At 34.5% G+C, this 14,875-nt stretch overlaps 2 protein-coding genes across 2 annotated transcripts in view; one reads left to right on the forward strand and one right to left on the reverse strand.

Moving 5' to 3' along the window:
* Nucleotides 1-6,667, forward strand: part of LOC129738254 (SAM and SH3 domain-containing protein 3-like) — a 125,369-nt gene extending 118,702 nt beyond the window's left edge. Inside the window, exon 4 of the mRNA XM_055729438.1 lies at nt 6,518-6,667. Coding sequence (XP_055585413.1) covers nt 6,518-6,667 — 150 coding nt within the window. The remainder of the gene's footprint in view (nt 1-6,517) is intronic.
* An 885-nt stretch (nt 6,668-7,552) lies between these two features.
* Nucleotides 7,553-11,080, reverse strand: LOC129738255 (uncharacterized). Its single transcript, XM_055729439.1, has one exon. It carries the CDS (start codon nt 11,078-11,080, stop codon nt 7,553-7,555), a length of 3,528 nt encoding a protein of 1,175 aa, XP_055585414.1.
* Nucleotides 11,081-14,875: the final 3,795 nt, after the last annotated feature.

Here is a 14,875-nt window from a genome sequence, read left to right on the forward strand (position 1 = left end):
TTTCAATTTTGTCAATTTTGTCAATTAAGTCAATTTTGTCAATTTTGTCAATTTTGTCAATTTTGTCAATTTTGTCAATTTTGTCAATTTTGTCAATTTTGTCAATTTTGTCAATTTTATCAATTTTGTCAATTTTGTCAATTTTGTCAATTTTGTCAATTTTGTCAATTTTGTCAATTTTGTCAATTTTGTCAATTTTGTCAATTTTGTCAATTTTGTCAATTTTGTCAATTTTGTCAATTTTGTCAATTTTGTCAATTTTGTCAATTTTGTCAATTTTGTCAATTTTGTCAATTTTGTCAATTTTGTCAATTTTGTCAATTTTGTCAATTTTGTCAATTTTGTCAATTTTGTCAATTTAGTCAATTTTGTCAATTTGTCAATTTTGTTAATTCTGTCATTTTTTTCAATTTTGTCAATTTTGTCAATTTTGTCAATTTTGTCAATTTTGTCAATTTTGTCAATTTTGTAAATTTTGTCAATTTTGTCAATTTTGTCAATTTTGTCAATTTTGTCAATTTTGTCAATTTTGTCAATTTTGTCTATTTTGTCAATTTTGTCAATTTTGTCAATTTTGTCAATTTTGTCAATTTTGTCAATTTTGTCAATTTTGTCAATTTTGTCAATTTTGTCAATTTTGTCAATTTTGTCAATTTTGTCAATTTTGTCAATTTTGTCAATTTTGTCAATTTTGTCAATTTTGTCAATTTTGTCAATTTTGTCAATTTTGTCAATTTTGTCAATTTTGTCAATTTTGTCAATTTTGTCAATTTTGTCAATTTTGTCAATTTGGTCAATTTTGTTAATTTTGTTAATTTTGTCAATTTTGTCAATTTTGACAATTTTTAAAATTTTGATAATTTTGATAATTTTGACAATTTTGACAATTTTGACAATTTTGTCAGTTTTGACAATATTAACAATATTTACAATATTGAAAGTTTTTACAATTTTGACAATTTTGACAATTTTTACGATTTTTATTGTTTCGAAAATTTTGTGAATTTTGAAAACTGTAAATTTTGAAAATATTAGAGTTTTGTAAGTTTTGTTTCTTTCGTAAAATTTATAAATTTGTACCTTTTTTAAATTTTGTAAATTTTTTAAATTTTTTTAATTTTGTAAATTTTGTCACAAAATTTTGTGAAAAAATTGACAAAATTGACAAAATTGACAAAATTGACAAAATTGACAAAATTGACAAAATTGACAAAATTGACAAAATTGACAAAATTGACAAAATTGACAAAATTGACAAAATTGACAAAATTGACAAAATTGACAAAATTGACAAAATTGACAAAATTGACAAAATTGACAAAATTGACAAAATTGACAAAATTGACAAAATTGACAAAATTGACAAAATTGACAAAATTGACAAAATTGACAAAATTGACAAAATTGACAAAATTGACAAAATTGACAAAATTGACAAAATTGACAAAATTGACAAAATTGACAAAATTGACAGAATTGACAAAATTGACAAAATTGACAAAATTGACAAAATTGACAAAATTGACAAAATTGACAAAATTGACAAAATTGACAAAATCGACAAAGTTGACAAAATTGACAAAATTGACAAAATTGACAAAATTGACAAAATTGACAAAATTGACAAAATAGATAAAATTGATAAAATTGACCGGAATAGACAAAATTGACCAAATTGACATGATTTACAAACTTGAGAAAATTGACAAAATTTACAAATTTGATAAAATTGATAAAATTTACAAAATTGACCGAATTTACAAAATTGACAAATTTGATAAAATTGTCAAAATTGACAAAATTGAAAAATTGTCAAAATTTGCGAAATTGAAAAAATTGCAAAATTGACAAAATTAACAAAATTGACTTAATTGACAAAATTGACAAAATTTTCATTGTTGGCAAAATTGACAAAATTGTCAAAATTGACGAAATCGAAAAAAAATGCAAAAATTACAAAATCTACTTAATTGACAAAATTGTCAAAATTATTAAAATTGACAAAATGGTCAAAATTGTCAAAATTGTCAAAATTGTCAAAATTGTCAAAATTGTCAAAATTGTCAAAATTGTCAAAATTGTCAAAATTGTCAAAATTGTCAAAATTGTCAAAATTGTCAAAATTGTCAAAATTGTCAAAATTGTCAAAATTGTCAAAATTGTCAAAATTGTCAAAATTGCCAAAATTGTCAAAATTGACAAAATTGTCAAAATTGTCAAAATTGTCAAAATTGTCAAAATTGTCAAAATTGTCAAAATTGTCAAAATTGTCAAAATTGTCAAAATTGTAAAAATTGTCAAAATTGTCAAAATTGTCAAAATTGTCAAAATTGTCAAAATTGTCAAAATTGTCAAAATTGTCAAAATTGTCAAAATTGTCAAAATTGTCAAAATTGTCAAAATTGTCAAAATTGTCAAAATTGTCAAAATTGTCAAAATTGTCAAAATTGTCAAAATTGTCAAAATTGTCAAAATTGTCAAAATTGTCAAAATTGTCAAAATTGTCAAAATTGTCAAAATAGTCAAAATTGTCAAAATTGTCAAAATTGTCAAAATTGTCAAAATTGTCAAAATTGTCAAAATTGTCAAAATTGTCAAAATTGTCAAAATTGTCAAAATTGTCAAAATTGTCAAAATTGTCAAAATTGTCAAAATTGTCAAAATTGTCAAAATTGTCAAAATTGTCAAAATTGTCAAAATTTAAAAAATCAAACAAATTGTTATAATTTTCTTAATCGTTAAATTCGTCAAAATTTTCAAAATTGTCGGAATAGTTAAAACTGTCAAAATTGTCGAAATTTGAAAATTTATCAAAATTTTCATAATGGTTAAAATTGTCAAAATTGTCAAAATTGTTTAAATTGTCAAAATGTTGAAATTGTCAAAATTGTCAAAATTGTTGTTTTTTTCAAAATTGCCGAAAGTGACGAACTTGTTTATTGTATTTTGTGAAAATTTTGTGAATTGAAATATTTGTTGAAACTACGAAATTTTTAAAAATTCTCTCAATAGTCAATCCATTCGCAAATCCATTTATCGACTTTGAAACAAATTGATTTCATCAAAGGTGTTGTGAAAGTCGGTTCTCAATTTAAAAACACACCCTTATGTTTCAACCTAGCAATAAATTACAACAAATTCGTCTCAAAATGCAGAACAAAGTTCCCAAATTAAAGCGCGCATCGTTCTAATCAGGTTTTCCTTTCCGCCTTCCTTCGCTCTTTTCCTTGCCGAAAACCAAAACTGGAACTAAAAGCTCTCGGCGGCGGCGGCGTTGACCAAATGGTTCCGAAAAGTCCCGGAGGGGGCGCGCTATCTGTCATTGAGACGAATTTTCCCCCAGGTTCCTGATAATGATTATGATTATTGTGGACAAAAGTGCCCTACGTTATTGTCACCATCATTAGAGAAACCGGGCGCAGAAGCAACCAGAAATTATCGGATGAGAAGGACGGAACTGTCTCATAATTTGATTTGATGCACGGCACCCAAGCCGTCTTTTAAGGGCAAGTAGGTAAGGGGATCTCGTCTTTTTTTCTGCTATGCTCAATCTGATGAATGAATGAATGAGTGAATGGGCACTGGAGGTGCACACATTTGCCGTGTGGGCCTGACGAAAATGGGAAAAAAATAGAAACCGAAAGGGAACGTCGAAATGAACATCTGTCTAATTTGGCCTTTCTTTTTTCTTTCTCTCATTCCTATCTCCGGTGCGGTTCTTGAAGTTGTTTTAATGAATGGCGACCAGTCCCTATTATTTATCGACTTTTGGGGTGTCATCCTTTGCTACTTGATCGTTATTTTATTTTTTTTTTCACCGATTCCCTCTCGACTGATGCCGGCAGTATGGGGGTGATAAATTTGCCATTATAATAGCTTACAAGAAGTTAATTGTAAAATTTATGGAATGGGTGACAACCATAAATTTCTTTCTCTATACTATCCGTTTGACCAAAATGTTGTGTTTAATTTATTTTTTTTAAAGATTTTTCTAAAACAATACTTTATCCTGTTTGTTCCTGAAATAAGTTTACTTTCCTAGTTATGAACCAAAAAGGATTAAAAACGCCACCGTCGTCTTCGAAAAACTTGGGGCGATAATCGTCAGGTGTGAAAATTGCCACCCACTCTCAAACTGAAAACTGTTTTCACTGCGGCACACTTCTTTCAGCTGTAAATCTGCGTCACCATTCAGTGAATTGTCTATGACGGACGTTTTGTAAACACGTTCCCATACAAACAGACTTCAATTTCATACAATTGTCTAGTCCCATGCTCAGACAGTTGCTGTAACTAGTCTGTAACTGACTGACTGTTTGACAGACAGACAACTTTGTCTGAATCCTTTCCATATGTGTAGGCGTATGTAAAGTTTCTTCGCCGCCAACGAACAATTTTGAGCCGTTTCCTCATCATCGTCATCATCATCCGTCTCCTCGAAAAGGCTCCTCTTTGATGTTTTGTAGTTGGTGCTCTATTTTTCCGGATTTTTTCCCTTACTTTTTTCTCATGATTCTGAAAAATAAACACGATATATATAAACTTTCATACCTATAGACACAAAAATGTATCATGTGCGAAGCAAATTTCCTCAGACACCTAAAGGCGCGTGCTGATTTATGAATTGTCACGTTCTTTGCTAAAAGAATATTCATGGCAGTCATCCCACTCTCAGTCGGCACAGTGGGATTCGAGCGGATTTTTTTTGGCTAAGAATTACGCCTTAAAGAAACATTGAAAGGGGTGGAAAAGGAAATCTTCGGACAAGTTTTGTGACACACTTTTAAATACATCCATTTTGAAGTCATCGCACAGTTCAAATAAGCGAAACCCTAATTTTTGATTTTCCATTTTTTTCAGTCGGATTCCAATTCAAGAGCAGGTTTCTGATCAGAATCAGAAATCCTCGATTGGGATCCATTTCAAGATTAGGATTAGGATAATTATCAGCTTCAGGTGGAACATAGCCGTCAGGACTTGGATCAAGTTTCAAATCCGAACCAGAATTAGTTTCTAGAGCTATGTATATTGATGTAAATCAGCGCCAAAATCATAGAAAGAACCAGGTACAGAATCGGGATCAGGATCAATATCAGGCCGAGGTTCAGGACTTGGAACAGAGTTCCAGATCATTCAGAATCAATATCATAATTAAGACCGAGATCATGATCAGGATTTGGATCAGGTTCCAGATCATCAGGTTTTAGATGAGGATCAGGGTCCCATTCAAGGTGCGGATCAGGATTCAGATAAGGATTTCTGATTACAATCAGTTTTCAGGTCAAAATCATGATCAGAATTGAAGTTAAAGTTAGGACTATGATCAGGATCAGGTTCCAGATCAGGATTCGACTCCAGATTAGCATCAGGATCGTATTCCTGATCAAAATCAGAGTTAAGATCAGGATCACAGTCCAGGTCAGGACAAACATCAGGTTCCGGAACAGGATAAGGACTTAGATAAGAATCATGGTCAAACTTCGGTTCCAGATCGGGATTAGAATGAGAATCATGATCCGGATCACTTTCAAGATCAGGATTCAAACTGCAATTAGAATCAGCTTTCTCAGATCAAAATCAGAACCAAAGTCAGGACTAGAGTCAGGCTCCAGATCAGAATCAGTTCCCAAACAGTTCTCAAATTAGGATCAGGATAACGATCACAACTAGGTCAGGTTTCAGAGAAAGACTAGATTTTAGATTTGGTTCAAGTTTTAGATCAGGATCAGAGTCCAGAACAGGTTTGAGATCTACTTCAAGGTTAGGATCCTGATCAGGATCAGGAATAAGGTCATCACTACGATCAGGATAAGGTTCCAGATCAGTATCAGATTCCAGATCAGGCTTCAAACCAGGATTAGGCACATTTTTATGACCAGGATCGGGTTCTAGATCAGAATCAGAGTTTAGATTAGGATTAAGATCAGGTTCCGGATCAGGATCAGGATTAAGATTACAGAATCATGATCAAAATCAGTTTCCAGATCAGGATTAAGATGAGAATCAAGATCAGAATTCAAATCAGGATCAGAAACAGCTTTCTGACCAGGGACAGGTTTCAGATCAAAATCAGAACCAAAGTCAGGACTAGAGTAAGGCTCCAGATCAGGATCAGGTTCCAGAGAAAGACCAGATTTTCGATCAAAATTCAGATCAGGGTCAGATTCCAGGACAGGTTTGGGATCTACTTCAAGATCAGGATCCAGGTCAGGATCAAAACCAAAGTCAAAACTATGATCAGGATAAGGTTTCAAATTAGGATCAGGCTCACAAGCATTTTCAAGATCAGGGTCAGGTTCTAGTTCAGAATTACAGTTTTTTGCAGGATAACAGTCCAAGTCAGGATTGAGACCAAGGTTTCAATCAGGTTCCAGAGCAGAATCAGCCTCTCAATCATGTTTAGGATTACTTTTAAGAGCAGGATACAATCAAGATCAAAACCAAAGTCAGGATTAATATTAAAGATAAGGATCAGACTCCTGATCAGGATCAGGTTCCAAATAACTTTTCCAATTAGGATCAGGATCAGAATCATGTTCAGGATTGGCCTCAGGCTCCAGATCAAGATCAGGTTCCAGATCTGAATCAGGTTATAGATTATGATCAGAGTCCAGGTTACGGTCATGATCTGCTTCAAGATCAGGATCAGCATCAGAATCTGGATTAGATTTCTCATCAGCATTACGATCCAGATCAGTATTAGAACCAAAGTCTGGACTAAGATAAGGATCAGATTCAATATCAATTTTCAAATCAGGATGGCTGTCTGCCATATATCTGTCAGGAGGCTTACTTTCATTTTCAGGATAAGGATCAGGTTCTAGATCAGGATCAGCATCATGATCAGGATGAAAACTAAAATGAGGAGTGGGTTCCGACATGAGTATTAAATATTTTAATTTATTTTCCAAATAAAATTATTTCGATATCCTTTTGTACATCTTAAATTTGCGAACCTTTGATAATCCATGTGGGAAAAATTAAAAAAAAAAAGATTTTTAATTTGTGTAATCTTGAGGTTGAAAAATTATCAGTTTTGACAAATCTCTCTTTTGAAATGTCATTTTCAATTAAAATAATACAAATACTGATTGTTCGGATTTTGAACGAAACGATTTTTGAAATCTACTATTTTTTGTGTGTAGATCAAAACTAAAATACAAATTTTATTGTTACTCATTGTAGGGCTTCAATTTATAAGAAATTACTCACGATAAGTTTCGAACCTCGTGCAGATTTTTACACTGCCTTTCTGAATCTAGCTTATGAATCTCGCTTAAATCGTATCTCCTACGGAACCAAAACTAGTCAAATCGAGATCTATTTAGATAGGTTTAATTTTACTTACGGTCGATTATACAATATTAACTGTAACTCAATCTGTGATAACTTTCACCTGTGATACTAGATTTAAGCAATAGGATAAGTAGGAACAATTTTTTAATTCAATGGCTGCACTTGTTAACTACGCATCAATTTTGCAAATCATTATACGAATGACAGGAGAAACCTTCAACGTCTCAGCTAAACTTCATTGGCGCCCGCTTGTAAGTTATTCGATAGGTGTTAGCTGCTCGGCGGTTCCCAACAAATCTCCGACCCGTAAACCGACTCCGGAAGCAACTTCCGGTTGATCGGCTTTACACCCACTTATCTCCAGAACTGCCAGCTTCGCCGTACCGCGCTTCAACCTTCCGCTGTTGGTTTTCACCCATGCTTGACGAATCCTTCCATCACCGGCCATGATCAATTCATCCACTATTCCGCGAATCCAAAGTTTCCGATTGCCACCGTCGACGACGTAAACCAAATCACCAACTTTCAATGGATCTGATTCCCCAAACCACTTTGTACGTTGATTTAAAGTTGGGACATATTCTCTTATCCATCGCTTCCACATATTGTAGGCCAATTGTTGTGATCGCTGGAATGAATTTCGAAGTGTTTCGGCTTCGGAAGGAAAGTGTGGAATCGTGCCTGACTCGTTTGGAGATGCGCCCCGGAGAAAGTGGTTCGGGCTGAGTGAGAGTTCTTCAGCGATATCGGACGAGACAACAGTCAAAGGACGACTGTTTATCATGTCTTCGGCTTCTACTATCGAGGTTACCAAAATTTCGTCGGTTAGCTTTTTTCCGTCGTCTAATACAAAAAGGGCATCTTTAACGGAACGAACTAGTCTTTCCCACGCTCCGCCCATATGGGGTGTAGCTGGGGGGTTGAAGCGCCATCCCGTTTGTGCTGTGGTAATCGCATTGGCGCAATCTAGGTTGATCGAGTGAAGTTCATTTTTTAGTTCCCGACTGGCGCCTTTGAAGTTCGTGCCGTTGTCGGATAAGAATTCCAGCGGCGGACCCCTGCGTCCGATAAATCGTCGGATGGCCATCAGGCAGGATTCGGTGTTTAAAGTGTGGACAACTTCAAGATGTATGGCTCTCACAACCATGCAAGTAAAGAGGCAAATCCATCGTTTTTCGCTTCTTCTTCCAACAGTAACTGTTATCGGGCCTAGGTAATCAACTCCTACGTAACTAAACGGGCGAAGAAATGGAGTAACTCGTTGAATAGGAAGTGGGGCCATTCTTGGTGTAACAGGACGGTTTCGGTTCACCTTGCACCAATTGCAATTTGCTGAGACTTTCTTGATTTCGGATCCAATATGTTGAATACAGAAACGTTGACGCAATTCGTTTTTAACAGTGTCGCGATACGCATGACCAAACTTTTCGTGGAAACTTTGGATAATTTTCAATGTTACCGGATGACCTTTCGGTAAAATAATGGGAAATCTCAAATCAAATGGGAGCATATCTGCGTTTTCCGTACGTCCCTCAACCCGAATCAAACCACTTTCATCTAGCATTGGTGTAAGTTTAAAAAGGAAACTTGACTTGTCAAGCGTCGACCACTTTTCCGGGGGCAAATTCGAATTTTTAGTCAGGACACGGAGATCATCAGGAAACATGTCTCCCTGGGAGAATTTAAAAAGAAATGTTTCTGCTTGCTGAAGTTCTTCTTTACGTAGGGGGGTCAGTTCAGAACTTACGACATTCGGGATAATTAACTTCAATTGTGTTTCGGTTGCTGGTAATGTTTCGATGCACAATTTTTTGCATTTCCGTTTGCAGTTGGAGATAAATCTTAGTACACTTGCCATCGTTCGTACCAAAACAGACCATTTTGAAATTCTCGTGACATCAATTACCGAGGCAGGTACATGCACGTCGTGCAGTAGGAATTGTGCTCTCATCTCTTCTTGAATGTTGGGTTGAGGGAATTTTTGTTCAGGCCAAGCTTCTTCATTTAGATACAAGAAAGACGGACCTCGAAACCACGAACTATTCGGGTTTAAATAATCAAAATTTGGTTTCCACTTTGTTAGTAAATCTGTGACGTTGTACCTGGTCGGAACCCATCTCCACTCTACAAGTTTAGTCGTATTCAATATTTCTCCAATGCGAAATCCGATAAATTGATTGTACTTTCTCTGGTCAGAGCGTATCCACGACAGAACCGTCAGTGAGTCCGTCCAGAAGTAGCGTTTGACTATTTTGAAGCGATGATTTGCCTGCACCGTTTCAGCAACTCGTGCACCAACGACAGCACCCAACAGCTCGAGACGGGGTATCGAAAGTTGCTTCAAAGGAGCTACTTTAGAGCGGCTCATCAACAACGAACAGCGAACTTCACCATTTACTTTAGCTCGAAAGAAAGCAGCACAGCCGTACGCACTTTCGCTAGCATCGGAAAATATATGCAACTCGACATCCTTGCACTGCGTCGAAAGTGCATTGCCAAAATAACAACGAGGAATTTTTAAAGCACTCACCTCGGACAGCAACCTTTTCCATCGCCCCCATTTTTGGAAGGAATCGTCGTCGATTGGATCGTCCCACGTACATCCTGTTCTCCACAAATTTTGTACTAGCAGCTTACCATGAATCGTGAGTGGCGATATCAATCCCAACGGGTCAAACATTGACATCACGCAGCTGAGAATGAGCCTTTTGGATGGTCGTTTATCCTCAAGGATCGTTGGATTCAGTTCAGGTTTACTGACAGTGGAAAAACTGAAGACGTCTTCATCAGGATCCCAAACGACACCTAGCACTCGTTCCGTTTCGTTGAGCTTATCGGCACGGATGTGAATATTCGAAATTGAACTGGGATATTCAATTCGCTCTAGATACTCTCGGGAATTGGACACAAAATTACGGATTACAAATCCTCCATGCTCATGTATAGCTTTCACTTGCACGGTAAGATTTATAGCTTCCTCGACGGTATCAGTGCTATCATAATAATCGTCCACATAATGTTGTTCCAAGATAGCTTCGGACGCTCTGGGAAATTTATCGGCAAACTTTCTGGCATTTAAGTTTTTTATGAAATGCGCAGAACATGGGGAGCATGTAGCCCCAAAGGTGGCCACGTCCATGACGAACACCTGGGGTGGTTTCGATGGATCTTCACGAAATAAAAATCGCTGTACCTGCCTATCTTGGGGTCGGATTCTCAGTTGATGGTACATCTCGGCTATGTCTCCTCCGAATGCTACAGGCTTTTCACGGAAACGGCTTATTATTCCCGGCAACGAGGCAAGCAAATCCGGCCCAGCTAAAAGTTCCGAATTCAACGATTTTCCGTTCACAGATGCTGCTGCATCCCACACAAGTCGAACCTTAGAAGGCTTGCGTGGGTTGAGAGCGACGTTTAGTGGAAGATACCACACTTGGGATGGGTCGCTGTTTTTAAGTTCCTCCTCAGTCGCGATGTGCGCATATCCTTTCTCCTTGTACTCCTGTATCTGGCGCCGAACATTCTTCTCCATGTCTGGGTTCTTCGATAACTTTTTCTCAAACGCTGCTTCCCGACGAATAGCCATCGGGTAGCTATCGGGAAAGGCTCGGCTGTCTTTTTTCCATAGCAATCCAACCTGATAACGATCTCCCAAAAACTCAGCAGTGGATTCTAAAATGCTAATTGCGCGCAAGTTTTCGGCAGAATCAGGAAATGGGTTGATACCGGATTCTTCTAGAATATACTGTGTGCGCAACAACTCATGTAGCTTATCGTTTTCCATTTCATGTTTATCGAACGACTGGGTATGGTTCGCAGATTAAAACTGTGCGAGCTATGCCTGAACAGCCATGGAAAGAGTAGGTGCAATTTTAAGGCACGGTGCAATATCGATGGATGTAAGGGAAATCATCACTACCTTCTGCATAGGAACGAAGAATCTGTTCAGCTGACTAATGCAGAGTGTTACGCTCACAACCGATCCACACGATCGATTAAATCGTATCTCCTACGGAACCAAAACTAGTCAAATCGAGATCTATTTAGATAGGTTTAATTTTACTTACGGTCGATTATACAATATTAACTATAACTCAATCTGTGATAACTTTCACCTGTGATACTAGATTTAAGCAATAGGATAAGTAGGAACAATTTTTTAATTCAATGGCTGCACTTGTTAACTACGCATCAATTTTGCAAATCATTATACGAATGACAGGAGAAACCTTCAACGTCTCAGCTAAACTTCATTGGCGCCCGCTTGTAAGTTATTCGATAGGTGTTAGCTGCTCGGCGGTTCCCAACACTGATGATAGAAGAAAGTCAAGAAAAAAAACTATTAGTTATTTATTTTTTGTGAGCTATTTCAGAAGAAACAAACAATTGAGATAGGTGTTTGGAAATAATCATTTTAAATTTGAAATTTATTGTAAAACTCTGTTGCATCAATATTATTCTGAAATATTTTACTGAATAGTGATTCAGAAGTGTCGTATTATAATTTTCAATTCTGAAATACAATTTTGATTGCAAATTCTGGTTATCTTCTGGTTATTCCAAAATAGCCTTTTTGGAGCTTCAATTGCATTGATTTGATTTTGAATTTCAAGCACTCATACGAGATTTTTAATTTTATTCGAACTGAAACGAATAAAAAAGTAACCAATAAAAGATTAACGAATAAATTGAAAAGTTTTATTTTTTAAATAATTCTTTTGAATTCAAAAACCTGGCCAAATCCGATCATGTGGTTTCTTAATTTTTAACTTAAAATACGGGTAACATCCGGAATAAAACACATCAAATTCCTAGTATTTCTCATAAAATTCAAGAGAAAAGGTGAAAAATAAACACTTGAAGAAAAACAATTTTTTCATCAATTCATATCAGTTTCATTAAATCTTATTTTAAAATTCTAAAAAATGTTTGCAAGTCTATTTCGATGAAACAAGTCTGTTTGAGTAAAATCTCACCAGCTAGTGTTAGTAACAGAAAAATTACGGGAATTTAGACCATCTCGAAACACATCTAAAACACCTCTCAGGAAAGATATGAGTTCTGTTCATTTGCAGAGCGGAAGAGAATGTTTACATGATGTTTATGCTTTTTCTCTTCGCATTCAATACTCGAACGATAATGTAAATGTGTTTGTTGAAGGTATAGAAAACTGTTGAATTATATCCATTCTATCTGTTTCGCCACTTTTGGTAAAACACAGTTTGTACACAGACCAGAAAAAACAACCGCCGTGTATACATCGACCCAATAAACCCCCAATCGAAACGAAATAAAGTGTCGTTAATCAGTTTAAGAAAAACTGTTTTTAAGTTTAATCGCGAGTTCTTAATTCGGTCCGAAAGTGTTCCGGTCCCAAAACAAAGTCAGTAAATTTACATTTCACTCAAACATAATGAATTGGGGTAAATTAATTTGAGTTCTTGCTTTGGTTTTACTCATATTGAAGATGAGTTTGGACACAATTTGGTCTTTTTATCAAAAATAAACATAAAAAACTTCTATAAGCTTCTTCTCAGAAGTCAAAATTACTCATGGTCTTCGGACAAACTGAGAATTTAGTCAAGATCTTTGTTAAAAATAACAGTTTGGCCAAAACGCAATATTCACACATCACACACAATCTCCTCTTATGATTTTTTGTTGCTCAAATCTCTTGTTGAACAATAACACTCTATCTTGAATTTGGAAATATGAAAAAGAATTTAAATTCTTACACCGTAATATTTTACATTTGATTTTTGTTTTGCAGTACCTGCATTTTTTACTGTAAAAGATTTGAAATGGAATAGAATGACCTCGGATCCAAAATTTAAATCATGTTTTTTTAATTCCACAATGTAATTCATTTTGAGTTGGTGAGATGGTCAATTGAGGGCTAGAGAAATTCATTTCTGATTCTGCGATCTAATGAATTCAAAGTTTGAGTCCTGATAATGAATTTGAAACTTTATTTTTTCAATCCAAGTTAATGTACAAGCTTTTAATTTTGAAATCAAAGATTTGTTATGATATTTCGACTTTGATTCAGCAATCATGAATTTCCATTAGTTTTGAAGATAATAAAAAAAGCCTATAGGGAACCTTCCGTCTGCCCGAAAATTGATTCTAAAAAATGGATTTTTGATCCAACGTTAACATTTGTGTTTTATTATGATTGAAACTTTTTTGTGGAGTATCAAAAATAGATGTAAAAATAAATATTTTAAAACCGTGATTTTGTCATTATTATTTCTCACTTCAAAACTTGCATCAAAACTTTTAAATGAAAATTTTTGATGAAAACTAGGTATATATCATTATATAAAACAGTTTGATTGTGTTAACGGCACAAAATGCATATATGCTGCAGGTTCAGGGGCAAATGTGAACAAAGTTTATTTTCTTGTAATAACGTTTTCACAATAAACGTCTTTAAAAAAAATTGTTATTTGTAACGGGAAAAATAAATTTCGATGATTTCTAAAGCCTCTATTCATTCAATTAAAGCTGATTTTGTATTCCTACATGTCAATTTATAGAAAAAAAAAAATGTTTTTTTTATATTCTACAATGAAAATGCATCTTCTTAATTAAAATTGTCAAGTTAGTTTTAGTATCTTTAATCAACAAAAAGAATGACGTTTAAGGATGCATTTTTTAAAAATTGGAATTAAAATCAAACAAATATCAAACCCAAATCAATAAATTATATGTTGATTGTTTTTATTTTAAAAGTTTCTAAAGAAATAAAAAAAGTTCAACCCTTCTTTGACAAGTTTTTTTATATATCTTTTTTATAGAAATTTTCAGCTTACAGTTGGTTCATCTCTTTCTGACAAGTTTTAAATTAATCGAGTTAAGTCATTTTTACGAAAAAATATATACGCCAACCGATAAAATGAAAAAAAAAAAAATGTTTTTGCTGTTATACAAAGGGAAGATAAGGGCATAATGGAACCCAGTGCGAAGTACCCCTCTTTTTTTTCTATTCAAAATTGGTCAGTTTCATAATTTTCACACGCCATATTGCCACAAAAAGTGCTGTTGCTTATTGGAATTAGGAATTTTACAAAAAGATGCCTCTATATTTTATTACGTTGCTCAAATTTCTGAACTGTATAGTAACGGTCATCAATTTAAACTCACTAAGTATCTTATCAAAAGTTATTTGGTGAAACTCAACCCAAGAATTTTTTTGGTTTGATAAACACTTCCACGAAAGGGATAGTTTTGAAAATAAAAAGTACTTCAACTAGCAAAAGTTCTAAGTTTATTTAAAAACTCGAGAGTTTTAGAGTATTTCCTAAAGCTCCTAGGCTCCATATCATGATCAGGTTCTCAACCAGTTTTTCTAATTAGCATCGAGATCACAATCATGTTAAAGATGTAAAACAGCTTCCAGATTAAGATCAGGTTTTAGACAAGGTAGCCAAAAATATGTGTGATGGTTTTTTTGGGATGCTTTTTCCATTAATTCAATTTAAAAGTCATGATATATTTTATTCCAGAAAAATCGAGTAACATTACCAATATAATTATATTTTTACAATTCTTAAGGTAAAAGTCCTTAAAAAATATA

This window comes from Uranotaenia lowii, chromosome 1 (assembly GCF_029784155.1).
Source record: "Uranotaenia lowii strain MFRU-FL chromosome 1, ASM2978415v1, whole genome shotgun sequence".
Taxonomy (NCBI): domain Eukaryota; kingdom Metazoa; phylum Arthropoda; class Insecta; order Diptera; family Culicidae; genus Uranotaenia; species Uranotaenia lowii.

Excerpts from the sequence above, each read along its gene's own strand:
- LOC129738255 (XM_055729439.1), bottom strand. The coding sequence starts at position 11,080 with ATGGAAAACGATAAGCTACATGAGTTGTTGCGCACACAGTATATTCTA.